General features: G+C 48.4%; 1 protein-coding gene across 1 annotated transcript; it reads left to right on the top strand.

Annotated features, from left to right (window-relative positions):
* The first annotated feature begins 207 nt into the window (after window positions 1–207).
* Window positions 208–11,581, top strand: LOC106563974 (uncharacterized). Its single transcript, XM_082958494.1, has 5 exons — window positions 208–260; window positions 685–1,003; window positions 1,375–1,509; window positions 5,477–5,741; window positions 9,388–11,581. The coding sequence occupies exons 2-4, from the start codon at window positions 941–943 to the stop codon at window positions 5,627–5,629; spliced, it is 351 nt and encodes a 116-aa protein (XP_082814620.1). The 5' UTR covers window positions 208–260; window positions 685–940; the 3' UTR covers window positions 5,630–5,741; window positions 9,388–11,581.
* The last annotated feature ends 1,725 nt before the right edge of the window (window positions 11,582–13,306 follow it).

Genomic DNA, 13,306 nt, shown 5'->3' with positions numbered 1-13,306 from the left:
AACATATTTTGGTCTGAATATCAATAAATGTGGAACACCAATATTTCATATCGACTGGTACACCATTTAGGCGCTATAGACCTATGTGCTTATTTTGTTTGACTGAAGTAATGTAAAATGTGTCCTAAAATGATTTTGCTGCGTTACCAACTCCAGTCAGCAGAAGGGTGACGTGAGCTATAATGCGTGACGTAGAAAATAGTGGACATGACGCCGCACTCCAACAACAACAAAGATGGAGGCACGCTACTTTACCTCAGGTAGTGAACTAACTATTTTGCTAGCATTTATTTTTTTTATTTACATTTGAGAACTCTTGATTATATATATAACTTTTTGTTAAATATCCAGGGACCTAAAGTTAAATTCAGTGTGCTAGCTGCCCATAGCTAATTCTGTTTGATAAGTCCCAGCCAGCTAACTAACGTTAGCTACCTATTAGCCTTTACGACCGAGCGTTGAGGCACAGACAATATATTTGGTTGAGGCTAGCTAACTACACTTAGCTACTAACTAAAAGTAACACTATTGTGGAGGAATTAGACTAGTCATTGAGTTAGCCACTGTAGTTAACTAGCTGTGTAAAGAAAATAACCTAGACCGACATTTCCAGACTCCAGAAAAGTGATTCACGAACGTCAGTTACCTCGTTTACACACATCTAATCACTATTCGACTGGTCAGCTGTGTTTTAGGTGACTGTAACGTTAGTGTCGCCTAGCCTGTCTAGCGGTCAACTAGCTATTCCGGCGCCGCCGACCAACTGGCCCAGCCATGAGCTCACTAAGCTACTTCACCCCTGCCGGAGAGGAAGAGCTGCTGTGGTCGGGGAACGCAGGCGCAGCCACCGGACCTCAACCCAGCACCCTCGGAGGAGAGGAGGCACGGCGCTTCTATCAAAGCCTCATAGAAGAGGGGGGGTGGAGGGGAGAGACGAGGAATGGAGCCGAGGGGAAGATTGGGAGCGAGAGAGAGGAGGGGAAGAGCAGGGCAGCACGTCCAGGTACCACAAACACAACAAATATACCCTAGTAGCTACATCATCTATGATCATGACATGTATGATTTAAAAATAAAGTATTTCATCAGTATATATACACAGTACCAGTCAAAAGTTGACACCTACTCATTCCAGGGTTTTTCTTAATTTGTACTATTCTCTACATTGTAGAATACTATTGAATACATCAACACTATGAAATATGACACATGGAATCATGTAGTAACCAATGTGTTAAACAAATCAAAATCTATTTTATATTTGAGTTTCTTCAAAGTAGCCACCCTTTGCCTTGACAACTTTGCACACTCCAGATGCATCAGTCAAGCATCTGCTGATTGACCGAAATGTAACTAAAGTACTCTTTCCCACAGGCTAGCAGGCAGCAGGCTAGCACCACCAGTGCTACCACGGAGCTGGAGGGGCTAAGACTGCTGCGTTGTGCCCAGGAAGGTGACCTGTCTGGGGTGAGAGGCCTGCTGTCCCGGGGGGTGGATGTCAACTTCCAGGTAGGTAACAGGAGGGATGGTCTCCCACGGGGAGAAACCAAGTAGGAGATGGATTACTAGACCGGGTTGGTGGAGTGAAAAGCGATTTTCGTTTTTATCACCGGGCTGCTTCCCGGGTGTGAGCCAGGTGCCCCGCTCAAAGCCCACGGGGAAGATAGCTCAAAACAAAAGTGACCTAGGTGAAGCATGTAGACTAGACTAATGAGTAGGATGCTGTGTTTTCACATGCTAAAGTGGGGCTTTTGATAAAAATGGTTTATTTGCTAGAAAATGGAGTATTCTTACCTCAGGAAGTTGGTGGCTCCTTAATTAGGGAGAACAGGCTTGTGGTAAAGGCTGGAGTGGAATCAGTGGAATGTTAGAAAATACATCAAACACATGGTTTCCATGTGTTGGATGCCATTCCATTTGCTCCATTCCGGCCATTATTATGAGCCGTTCTCTCCTCAGCAGCCTCCTAAGTGTCTTACATATATTTTAAGATTACAGTTCTATTTGAGCAGGGCGCACCTCCCTCACCGGTTTCACCCAGTCACGCGACAGACCATAGCCCCGGTTCAACTGGGGGGGGGGGGGGGGGGGGGGGCCCAGTCACGCGACAGACCATAGCCCCGGTTCAACTTGGGGCAGTTTAATCAAATCACCTCAGTGTCCTGACTATTAGACCATAGCCCGGTTCAACCTGGGGCAGTTTAATCAAATCACCTCAGTGTCCTGACCATTAGACCATAGCCCGGTTCAACCTGGGGCAGTTTAATCAAATCACCTCAGTGTCCTGACCATTAGACCATAGCCCGGTTCAACCTGGGGCAGTTTAATCAAATCACCTCAGTGTCCTGACCATTAGACCATAGCCCGGTTCAACCTGGGGCAGTTTAATCAAATCACCTCAGTGTCCTGACCATTAGACCATAGCCCGGTTCAACCTGGGGCAGTTTAATCAAATCACCTCAGTGTTCTGACCATTTGAACAAGAGGAATTGCCCTCTTTGGCCCGAGGGTGACCCTGATTATTTTTGAAGTCCCAGGCAGGACTACCTCATCAGGAGGAGTCAAACTCACTACATAAGGATGCCAGTAGTATAAGTACTGGATTCACGGTTTGTATTCAATTTAATAATAATCAAATGCATTGTTCTAAATGCATCTGTTTGCCAGGTTCAATTTAAAAGCTCTATGACAACATTTTCAAAACTCTTAAGATGTGTTTATTGTTTGGTGGAGTATGTCAAGTGAAAATATATCAGGTTTCAATTTTTTTTTTACATTTATTGGAACAACCTACCGCAAACTTTTTGCCTTCAGTCCTGTTTCCCCTTTAAAACGCTAACATGCCCCCAACAAACCTCCTTCTCGTTGCCCTCGAACCAACCTCCTTCCCGTTGCCCTCGAACCAACCTCTTTCCCGTTGCCCTCGAACCAACCTCTTTCCCGTTGCCCTCGAACCAACCTCTTTCCCGTTGCCCTCGAACCAACCTCTTTCCCGTTGCCCTCGAACCAACCTCTTTCCCGTTGCCCTCGAACCAACCTCTTTCCCGTTGCCCTCGAACCAACCTCTTTCCCGTTGCCCTCGAACCAACCTCTTTCCCGTTGTCCTCGAACCAACCTCTTTCCCGTTGCCCTCGAACCAACCTCTTTCCCGTTGCCCTCGAACCAACCTCTTTCCCGTTGCCCTCGAACCAACCTCTTTCCCGTTGCCCTCGAACCAACCTCTTTCCCGTTGCCCTCGAACCAACCTCTTTCCCGTTGCCCTCGACCCAACCTCCTTCCCGTTGCCCTCGAACCAACCTCCTTCCCGTTGCCCTCGAACCAACCTCCTTCCCGTTGCCCTCGAACCAACCTCCTTCCCGTTGCCCTCGAACCAACCTCCTTCCCGTTGCCCTCGAACCAACCTCCTTCCCGTTGCCCTCGAACCAACCTCTTTCCCGTTGCCCTCGAACCAACCTCCTCCCCGTTGCCCTCGAACCAACCTCCTCCCCGTTGCCCTCGAACCAACCTCCTCCCCGTTGCCCTCGAACCAACCTCCTTCCCGTTGCGCTAGTCTTTAACACCGGTTGTCTTCTCTTACTAACACTGACTTAGCTAAAAACTGCTTTACTGAGGAGTGTCTGCTACATGACCAAAATGTTCTCTATACATTCTTCTTAATGTCTTTCTCTCCCCCTCTCTCTCTCTCCATCTCCTCTTTCTCTCCCCCTCTCTCTCTCCATCTCCTCTTTCTCTCCCCCTCTCTCTCTCCATCTCCTCTTTCTCTCCCCCTCTCTCTCTCCATCTCCTCTTTCTCTCCCCCTCTCTCTCTCCACCCTCTCCCCCCCTCTCTCTCCACCCTCTCCCCCCTCTCTCTCTCCATCTCTCTCTCCCCCCTCCTCCCCTCCCTTTCTCTCCCCTCTCTCTCTCATCTCCTCTTTCTCTCCCCCCTCTCTCTCTCTCTCCATCTCCTCTTTCTCTCCCCCCTCTCTCTCTCTCTCCATCTCCTCTTTCTCTCCCCCCTCTCTCTCTCTCTCTCCATCTCATCTTTCTCTCCCCCCTCTCTCTCTCTCCATCTCATCGTTCTCTCTCTCTCTCCATCTCCTCTTTCTCTTCTCTCTCTCTCTCATCTCCTCTTTCTCTCCCCCCTCTCTCTCTCATCTCCTCTTTCTCTCCCCCCTCTCTCTCTCATCTCCTCTCTCTCCCCCCCCCTCTCTCTCATCTCCTCTTTCTCTCCCCCCTCTCTCTCTCTCATCTCCTCTTTCTCTCCCCCTCTCTCTCATCTCCTCTTTCTCTCCCCCTCTCTCTCCCCCCTCTCTCTCTCTCTCTCTCTCATCTCCTCTTTCTCTCCCCTCTCTCTCTCTCATCTCCTCTTTCTCTCCCCCCCCCTCTCTCTCTCTCTCTCTCCATCTCCTCTTTCTCTCCCCTCTCTCTCTCTCTCTCCATCTCCTCTTTCTCTCCCCTCTCTCTCTCTCTCTCCATCTCCTCTTTCTCTCCCCCTCTCTCTCTCTCTCTCTCCATCTCCTCTTTCTCTCCCCTCTCTCTCTCTCTCTCTCCATCTCTTCTTTCTCTCCCCCTCTCTCTCTCTCCATCTCCTCTTTCTCTCTCTCTCTCCATCTCCTCTTTCTCTCTCTCTCTCCATCTCTCCTCTTTCTCTCTCTCTCTCCATCTCTCCTCTTTCTCTCTCTCTCCATCTCTCCTCTTTCTCTCTCTCTCCATCTCTCCTCTTTCTCTCTCTCTCCATCTCTCCTCTTTCTCTCTCTCTCCATCTCTCCTCTTTCTCTCTCTCTCTCCATCTCTTCTCTTTCTCTCTCTCTCTCTCCATCTCTTCTCTTTCTCTCTCTCTCTCTCCATCTCTCCTCTTTCTCTCTCTCTCTCCATCTCTCCTCTTTCTCTCTCTCTCTCCATCTCTCCTCTTTCTCTCTCTCTCTCCATCTCTCCTCTTTCTCTCTCTCTCTCCATCTCTCCTCTTCTCTCTCTCTCTCTCTCCTCCCCCCCCCCATCTCTCCTCTTTCTCTCTCTCTCCATCTCTCCTCTTTCTCTCTCTCTCCATCTCTCCTCTTTCTCTCTCTCTCCATCTCTCCTCTTTCTCTCTCTCTCCATCTCTCCTCTTTCTCTCTTCTCCTCTCTCATCTCTCCTCTTTCTCTCTCTCTCCATCTCTCCTCTTTCTCTCCTCTCCTCCATCTCTCCTCTTTCTCTCTCTCCTCCATCTCTCCTCTCTCTCTCTCTCCTCTCTCTCTCTCCATCTCTCCTCTTTCTCTCTCTCTCTCTCTCTCCTCTTTCTCTCTCTATCTCTCCTCTTTCTCTCTCTATCTCTCCTCTTTCTCTCTCTCCTCTTTCTCTCGCTCTCTCTCCATCTCTCCTCTTTCTCTCTCTCTCTCTCTATCTCTCTCCATCTCTCCTCTTTCTCTCTCTCTTTCTCTCTCCATCTCTCCTCTTTCTCTCTCTCTCTCTCTCTCTCTCCATCTCTCCTCTTTCTCTCCCTGACTCTCTCTCCAGGACAGCTGGTGGTGGACAGGTGTGATGTGTGCAGCGGCGGCAGGGCAGCAGGGTGTCGTTAGGCTCCTCCTCCAGCAGGGGGCGGCGTGGTGGACACGCAGGGCCGGGACGCCAGGGAGCTGGCTAGGATGGCGGGGCATAGCGGGGTCCTAGAGGAACTGGACCACTACGGGTCTCCGCAGGACTGTGACCATGAGACGGGTGACCGGCATGGGAGACAGATGGGTCAACACAACCATTACAGGAGAGAGACACAGGACCACAGGTTAGTGACCGACTGACTGACTGACCACAGGTTACTGACTGACTGACTGACCACAGGTTACTGACTGACTGACTGACCACAGGTTAGCTGACCGACTGACTGACCACAGGTTAGTGACTGACTGACCACAGGTTAGTGACTGACTGACCACAGGTTACTGACTGACTGACCACAGGTTAGTGACCGACTGACTGACTGACCACAGGTTACTGACTGACTGACTGACTACAGGTTAGTGACCGACTGACTGACTGACCACAGGTTACTGACCGACTGACTGACTGACCACAGGTTAGTGACCGACTGACTGACTGACCACAGGTTACTGACTGACTGACCACAGGTTAGTGACTGACTGACTGACTGACTGACCGACTGACTGACTGACCACAGGTTAGTGACTGACTTACTGACCGACTGACTGACTGACCACAGGTTAGTGACCGACTGACTGACTGACCACGGGTTACTGACTGACTGACTGACTGACTGACCACAGGTTAGTGACTGACTGACTGACCACAGGTTACTGACTGACTGACTGACTGACCACAGGTTAGTGACTGACTGACTGACTGACTCACCACAGGTTAGTGACTGACTGACTGACTGACTGACCACAGGTTAGTGACTGACTGACTGACTGACTGACCACAGGTTAGTGACTGACTGACTGACTGACTCACCACAGGTTAGTGACTGACTGACTGACTGACTCACCACAGGTTAGTGACTGACTGACTGACCACAGGTTACTGACTGACTGACTGACTGACCACAGGTTAGTGACTGACTGACTGACTGACTGACTTACCGACTGACTGACTGACCACAGGTTAGTGACTGACTTACTGACCGACTGACTGACTGACCACAGGTTACTGACTGACTGACTGACTGACCACAGGTTACTGACTGACTGACTGACTGACCACAGGTTAGTGACTGACTGACTGACCACAGGTTACTGACTGACTGACTGACTGACCACAGGTTAGTGACTGACTGACTGACTGACTCACCACAGGTTAGTGACTGACTGACTGACTGACTGACCACAGGTTAGTGACTGACTGACTGACTGACTCACCACAGGTTAGTGACTGACTGACTGACTGACTCACCACAGGTTAGTGACTGACTGACTGACCACAGGTTAGTGACTGACTGACTGACCACAGGTTACTGACTGACTGACTGACTGACTCACCACAGGTTAGTGACTGACTGACTGACTGACTCACCACAGGTTAGTGACTGACTGACTGACTGACTGACCACAGGTTAGCGAACACAGACAGCCAGGGACCGTACTGTCATGTGGTCGACCATACTAGACTGACGCAGCCACTTCATGTTTGATTTAACCCACCTGGAAGACCAGGTGTGGTGAATATAGACAGTCCCTGAACTGATCAGTTGGTCAGGTGTGGTGAATATAGACAGTCCCTGAACTGATCAGTTGGTCAGTTGTGGTGAATATAGACAGTCCCTGAACTGATCAGTTGGTCAGGTGTGGTGACTATAGACAGTCCCTGAACTGATCAGTTGGTCAGGTGTGGTGACTATATACAGTCCCTGAACTGATCAGTTAGATCAGTTGGTCAGGTGTGGTGACTATAGACAGTCCCTGAACTGATCAGTTGGTCAGGTGTGGTGACTATAGACAGTCCCTGAACTGATCAGTTAGATCAGTTGGTCAGGTGTGGTGACTATAGACAGTACCTGAACTGATCAGTTGGTCAGGTGTGGTGACTATAGACAGTCCCTGAACTGATCAGTTGGTCAGGTGTTGTGACTATAGACAGTCCCTGAACTGATCAGTTGGTCAGGTGTGGTGAATATAGACAGTACCTGAACTGATCAGTTGGTCAGGTGTGGTGACTATAGACAGTCCCTGAACTGATCAGTTAGATCAGTTGGTCAGGTGTGGTGACTATAGACAGTCCCTGAACTGATCAGTTAGATCAGTTGGTCAGGTGTGGTGACTATAGACAGTCCCTGAACTGATCAGTTAGATCAGTTGGTCAGGTGTGGTGACTATAGACAGTACCTGAACTGATCAGTTGGTCAGGTGTGGTGACTATAGACAGTCCCTGAACTGATCAGTTAGATCAGTTGGTCAGGTGTGGTGACTATAGACAGTACCTGAACTGATCAGTTAGATCAGTTGGTCAGGTGTGGTGACTATAGACAGTACCTGAACTGATCAGTTGGTCAGGTGTGGTGACTATAGACAGTCTCTGAACTGATCAGTTAGATCAGTTGGTCAGGTGTGGTGACTATAGACAGTACCTGAACTGATCAGTTAGATCAGTTGGTCAGGTGTGGTGACTATAGACAGTCCCTGAACTGATCAGTTGGTCAGGTGTGGTGACTATAGACAGTCCCTGAACTGATCAGTTAGATCAGTTGGTCAGGTGTGGTGACTATAGACAGTACCTGAACTGATCAGTTGGTCAGGTGTGGTGACTATAGACAGTCCCTGAACTGATCAGTTAGATCAGTTGGTCAGGTGTGGTGACTATATACAGTCCCTGAACTGATCAGTTAGATCAGTTGGTCAGGTGTGGTGACTATAGACAGTACCTGAACTGATCAGTTAGATCAGTTGGTCAGGTGTGGTGACTATAGACAGTACCTGAACTGATCAGTTGGTCAGGTGTGGTGACTATAGACAGTCTCTGAACTGATCAGTTAGATCAGTTGGTCAGGTGTGGTGACTATAGACAGTACCTGAACTGATCAGTTAGATCAGTTGGTCAGGTGTGGTGACTATAGACAGTCCCTGAACTGATCAGTTGGTCAGGTGTGGTGACTATAGACAGTCCCTGAACTGATCAGTTAGATCAGTTGGTCAGGTGTGGTGACTATAGACAGTACCTGAACTGATCAGTTGGTCAGGTGTGGTGACTATAGACAGTCCCTGAACTGATCAGTTAGATCAGTTGGTCAGGTGTGGTGACTATAGACAGTCCCTGAACTGATCAGTTAGATCAGTTGGTCAGGTGTGGTGACTATAGACAGTCCCTGAACTGATCAGTTAGATCAGTTGGTCAGGTGTGGTGACTATAGACAGTACCTGAACTGATCAGTTGGTCAGGTGTGGTGACTATAGACAGTCCCTGAACTGATCAGTTAGATCAGTTGGTCAGGTGTGGTGACTATAGACAGTCCCTGAACTGATCAGTTAGATCAGTTGGTCAGGTGTGGTGACTATAGACAGTCCCTGAACTGATCAGTTAGATCAGTTGGTCAGGTGTGGTGACTATAGACAGTCCCTGAACTGATCAGTTAGATCAGTTGGTCAGGTGTGGTGACTATAGACAGTCCCTGAACTGATCAGTTAGATCAGTTGGTCAGGTGTGGTGACTATAGACAGTCTCTGAACTGATCAGTTAGATCAGTTGGTCAGGTGTGGTGACTATAGACAGTCCCTGAACTGATCAGTTAGATCAGTTGGTCAGGTGTGGTAGGTACCTAGCTGGAACACCATCCTGCAGTATCTGAGGCTCTCCAGGAACAGGCTCTCCTACCTCTGTCCTAGTGTAGAAATAAGACCTGTGATTGAAGGTTTGTTGTCAAGGAGATTCACATTTTTCTCCTCCCTTGTTGCTCCTCTCTTTCTCTGCTCCCCCCCCCCCAGTTCTCCCCCAGCGGTAGCAGCAGTCCAGACCCATCAGAACCAGTCCACCCAGAATCAGACCCAGTGGTGTCCAGTCTGCAGTGTCCACTACTCCTCTCCTCCAGAGACGCACCTCTCCTCCACCCTCTACCTGTTCTCTCTCTCCCGCCCTGCCCCCCCTCCACCCCCGCCTACCAGATGATGCTGCGCTCCGGATGGACCCCTGGGGGGGGGCTGGGGCCCGCGGGGGAGGGTCACAAACAGCCGGTCCGGACCGTCCTGAAGAGGGACAGTAGAGGCCTGGGGTACGGACCCACACCCCGACCTAAGGTCACACACTTCCAACCTAAAGACCCACAGGCAGTCAGACGGACGGGGAAGGAGGGTCGGGAGAGCGGGGGAGGAGGGGGATGAAGGAGGAGAGCAGGAGGGAGGAGAAGGACAGGAACTGGGAGAGGGACTTCCGCTCTTCCTTTAACACCTTTGACCCCTGACCTCTAAATGCTGACTCAGGGAACACATGTGATGTGATCACCTGTTGTAGTCAGTTTCTCTCTAGTGTACACTGCTCTCTCTCTCTCTCTCTCTCCTCTCTCTCTCTCTCTCTCTCTCTCTCTAGTGTACACTCTGCTCTTTCTCTCTCTGCGCTTTCTCTCTCTCTAGTGTACACTCTCTCTCTCTCTCTCTAGTGTACACTCTGCTCTTTTTCTCTCTCTCTGTCTCTCTGTGTGTCTCTGTCTCTCTCTCTCTGTCTCTCTCTCTCTCTCTAGTGTACACTCTGCTCTTTCTCTCTCTCTCTCTCTCTCTCTCTCTCTCTCTCTCTCCTCTCTCTCTCTGTCTCTCTGTGTGTCTCTGTCTCTCTGTCGCTCTCTGTGTCTCTGTCTCGCTCTCTCTGTCTCTCTCTCTGTGTAGTGTACACTCTGCTCTCTTATGTCGCATAGAAAATGCACCAGGAAGAGTAGCTGCTGCTTTTGCAACAGCTAATGAGGACCCTAATCAAATACCAAAGGGTGTGAATACTTATGTAAATAAGGTATTTCAGTTTTTTATTTGTAATAAATTTGCAAGCATTTCTAAAAAACAGTTTTTGCTTTGTCGTTATGTGGTATTTGCTCCACTCTACCTGTTGTCCACAGGGCCAAGGGCCCATTTATGGCTTGATAATGAAGTGTTACTCTACTGAGGAGTTACACTGGGGCTTGATAATGAAGTTTTACTCTGTTACTGAGGAGCTCCACCTGGGCTTGATAATTAAGTGTACAGGATGGCAACAACAACTGCCCGAGTTACACCAGGAACGCACAATCCCTCCATCAGTGCTCAGACTGTCCACAATAGGCTGAGAGAGGCTGGACTGAGGGCTTGAAGGCCTGTTGTAAGGCAGGTCCTCACCAGACATCACCGGCAACAACGTCACCTACAGGCACAAACCCACCATCGCTGGACCAGACAGGACTGGCAAAAACTGCTCTTCACTGACGAGTTGCGGTTTTGTCTCACCAGGGGTGATGGTTGGATTCGCGTTCATCGTCGAAGGAATGAGTGTTACACCGAGGCCTGTACTCTGGAGCGGGATCGATTTGGAGGTGGAGGGTCCGTCATGGTCTTGGGTGGTGTGTCACAGCATCATCGGACTGAGCTTGTTGTCATTGCAGGCAATCTCAACGCTGTGCGTTACAGGGAAGACATCCTCCTCCCTCTTGTGGTACCCTTCCTGCAGGCTCATCCTGACATGACCCTCCGGCATGACAATGCCACCAGCCATACTGCTCGTTCTGTGCGTGATTTCCTGCAAGACAGGAATGTCAGTGTTCTGCCATGGCCAGTGAAGAGCCCGGATCTCAATCCCATTGAGCACGTCTGGGACCTGTTGAATCGGAGGGTGAGGGCTAGGGCCATTCCCCCCAGAAATGTCCGGGAACTTGCAGGTGCTTTGGTGGAAGAGTGGGGTAACATCTCACAGCAAGAACTGGCAAATCTGGTGCAGTCCATGAGGAGGAGATGCACTGCAGTACTTAGTGCAGCTGGTGGCCACAGCAGATACTGACTGTTACTTTTGATTTTGACCCCCTCTTTGTTCAGGGACACATTATTACATTTCTGTTAGTCACATGTCTGTGGAACTTGTTCAGTTTATGTCTCAGTTGTTGAATCTTATGTTCATACAAAATTTACACATGTTAAGTTTGCTGAAAATAAACGCAGTTGACAGAGAGGGGACGTTTCTTTTGCTGAGTTTAATTAGCTCGTGTGCTTTTCTCATCAAGGAGGGTATTCTATATGCAGTATGTTGTTGGGGTCTGTAACCATGGTTACCAGTAACAGTTTCTTCCCATTCAACAGACAGTTCAGTAATAGATCCATGTCATTTCAGTTGATTTGTCTGCCTGCCTGTCTGTCTGCCTGCCTGTTTGTTCGTCCGTCCGTCCGTCCGTGCATTGGTATATTGGATTGTGTATAAAAGTGGATCCTCCTGATTGTATTTTCTTTCCTTTTTAGACTATATAGGCCTAATAATATTGTTACAATGGTAGGCGTCTGTCTGTCTGTCTGTCTGTCTGTCTGTCTGTCTGGTGACTAAAAGTGAAGTTAATGCCTCAACATGCCGAATTTATCTGAACTATGTGAATTTCTGTCGGTGTCCATTTTGAAAGTGCTGAACGACTAGGTCTACTTAGTCACAGCTCATTTGCTTGCACTTGCTTATACTTAATGATATAAGAACAAATGTTATGAGTTTACTGAACCTAAATGTAATAATGTTTGTCTATGGTTCAAAAGTCTAAACTCATTGCGGCGTTCGTTGTTATTGAAGGAGAATGCGGTTCTTATTGAGTTACACAAATCCACAAGGAGTCAGTAGAAGCCATGTTTATTTAAGCAAGTCAGCCATATCAGCTATGTTTTTTAAAAGGCAGTAAATGAGGCTGAATGAACTGTTTAGCTGCCAGACAAGGCTCAGCTGATAGCCAGGTGTAGCCGTGGTAAGGATTCACTCCATGGTGCTGAAAAGAAAGCTCTGCTGTTGGGACAGCTTTATGTAGACCCTAACAGTTTGTGGGCACCGTTTGTCACTGTTATAGCTCAATTAATATATTGTTTAGTGTTGTGTGGTGGCTTTTCTGGCATGCATCTACAACAAAAATGTTGACTTTGCCTCACCAAGATTTACATGCTAACACCTGAACTGGCCAAGATAGAGTACATGATCAGTGAATATATTCAATGTACAGGCTACAATGTGGGGATCTCATGCATGGTAATAACTACATGTATATACGACGATAAAGTTATATTATATTCTACTCAATTCATAGGCTTCATCGATGCCTTTCAGAGTGTCTTGAATTCAATACAACCGGCTATGATAGCTAGCTAGCAAATATTGACGTTATAATATTGACATTTAACAGTAATTTTGTCAAATTTCTTTGAGTGATTAATGATTAACTGGTGGAAACAATTAAAAACAACTGTTGTGAACTCATATTTATACTAACCGTTGTAGGGTCCAAACACAGATCGGCATCAAAGCTACACATGCCATAGGCATACAGTTATTTTTATCCTCCACTACACAATAAGCAATAAAATAGCTAGCTAGCTACGTTACTTCAGCTGCATTGTATGGCAAATATCACCAAGGCATATTTGCTGGCAGCATTGTGGTAAAGTCATCTCTGGTAGGTAGAATGGTGAAACTCATTTTAGTGTTTGTTTGTAATTTGCACAGCCAGGCACAGAACACCACACAGCCAGGCACAGAACACCACACAGAAAGGCACACAACACCACACAGAACACCACACAGCCAGGCACAGAACACCACACAGCCAGGCACAGAACACCACACAGCCAGGCACAGAACACCACACAGAACACCACACAGCCAGGCACAGAACACCACACAGCCAGGCACAGAACACCACACAGCCAGGCA

This window comes from Salmo salar, chromosome 12 (assembly GCF_965601325.2).
Source record: "Salmo salar chromosome 12, fSalSal1, whole genome shotgun sequence".
Lineage (NCBI taxonomy): Eukaryota > Metazoa > Chordata > Actinopteri > Salmoniformes > Salmonidae > Salmo > Salmo salar.
The sequence above is the reverse complement of the archived record's forward strand: the minus strand, read 5'-3'. Positions and strand labels throughout refer to the sequence as shown.

Coding starts and splice junctions, on each gene's coding strand:
- LOC106563974 (XM_082958494.1), top strand. CDS start 941: ATGGAGCCGAGGGGAAGATTGGGAGCGAGAGAGAGGAGGGGAAGAGCA. Junction 1,004..1,374: donor GAGCAGGGCAGCACGTCCAG/GTACCACAAACA, acceptor TCTTTCCCACAG/GCTAGCAGGCAGCAGGCTAG. Junction 1,510..5,476: donor GGGTGGATGTCAACTTCCAG/GTAGGTAACAGG, acceptor CTCTCTCTCCAG/GACAGCTGGTGGTGGACAGG.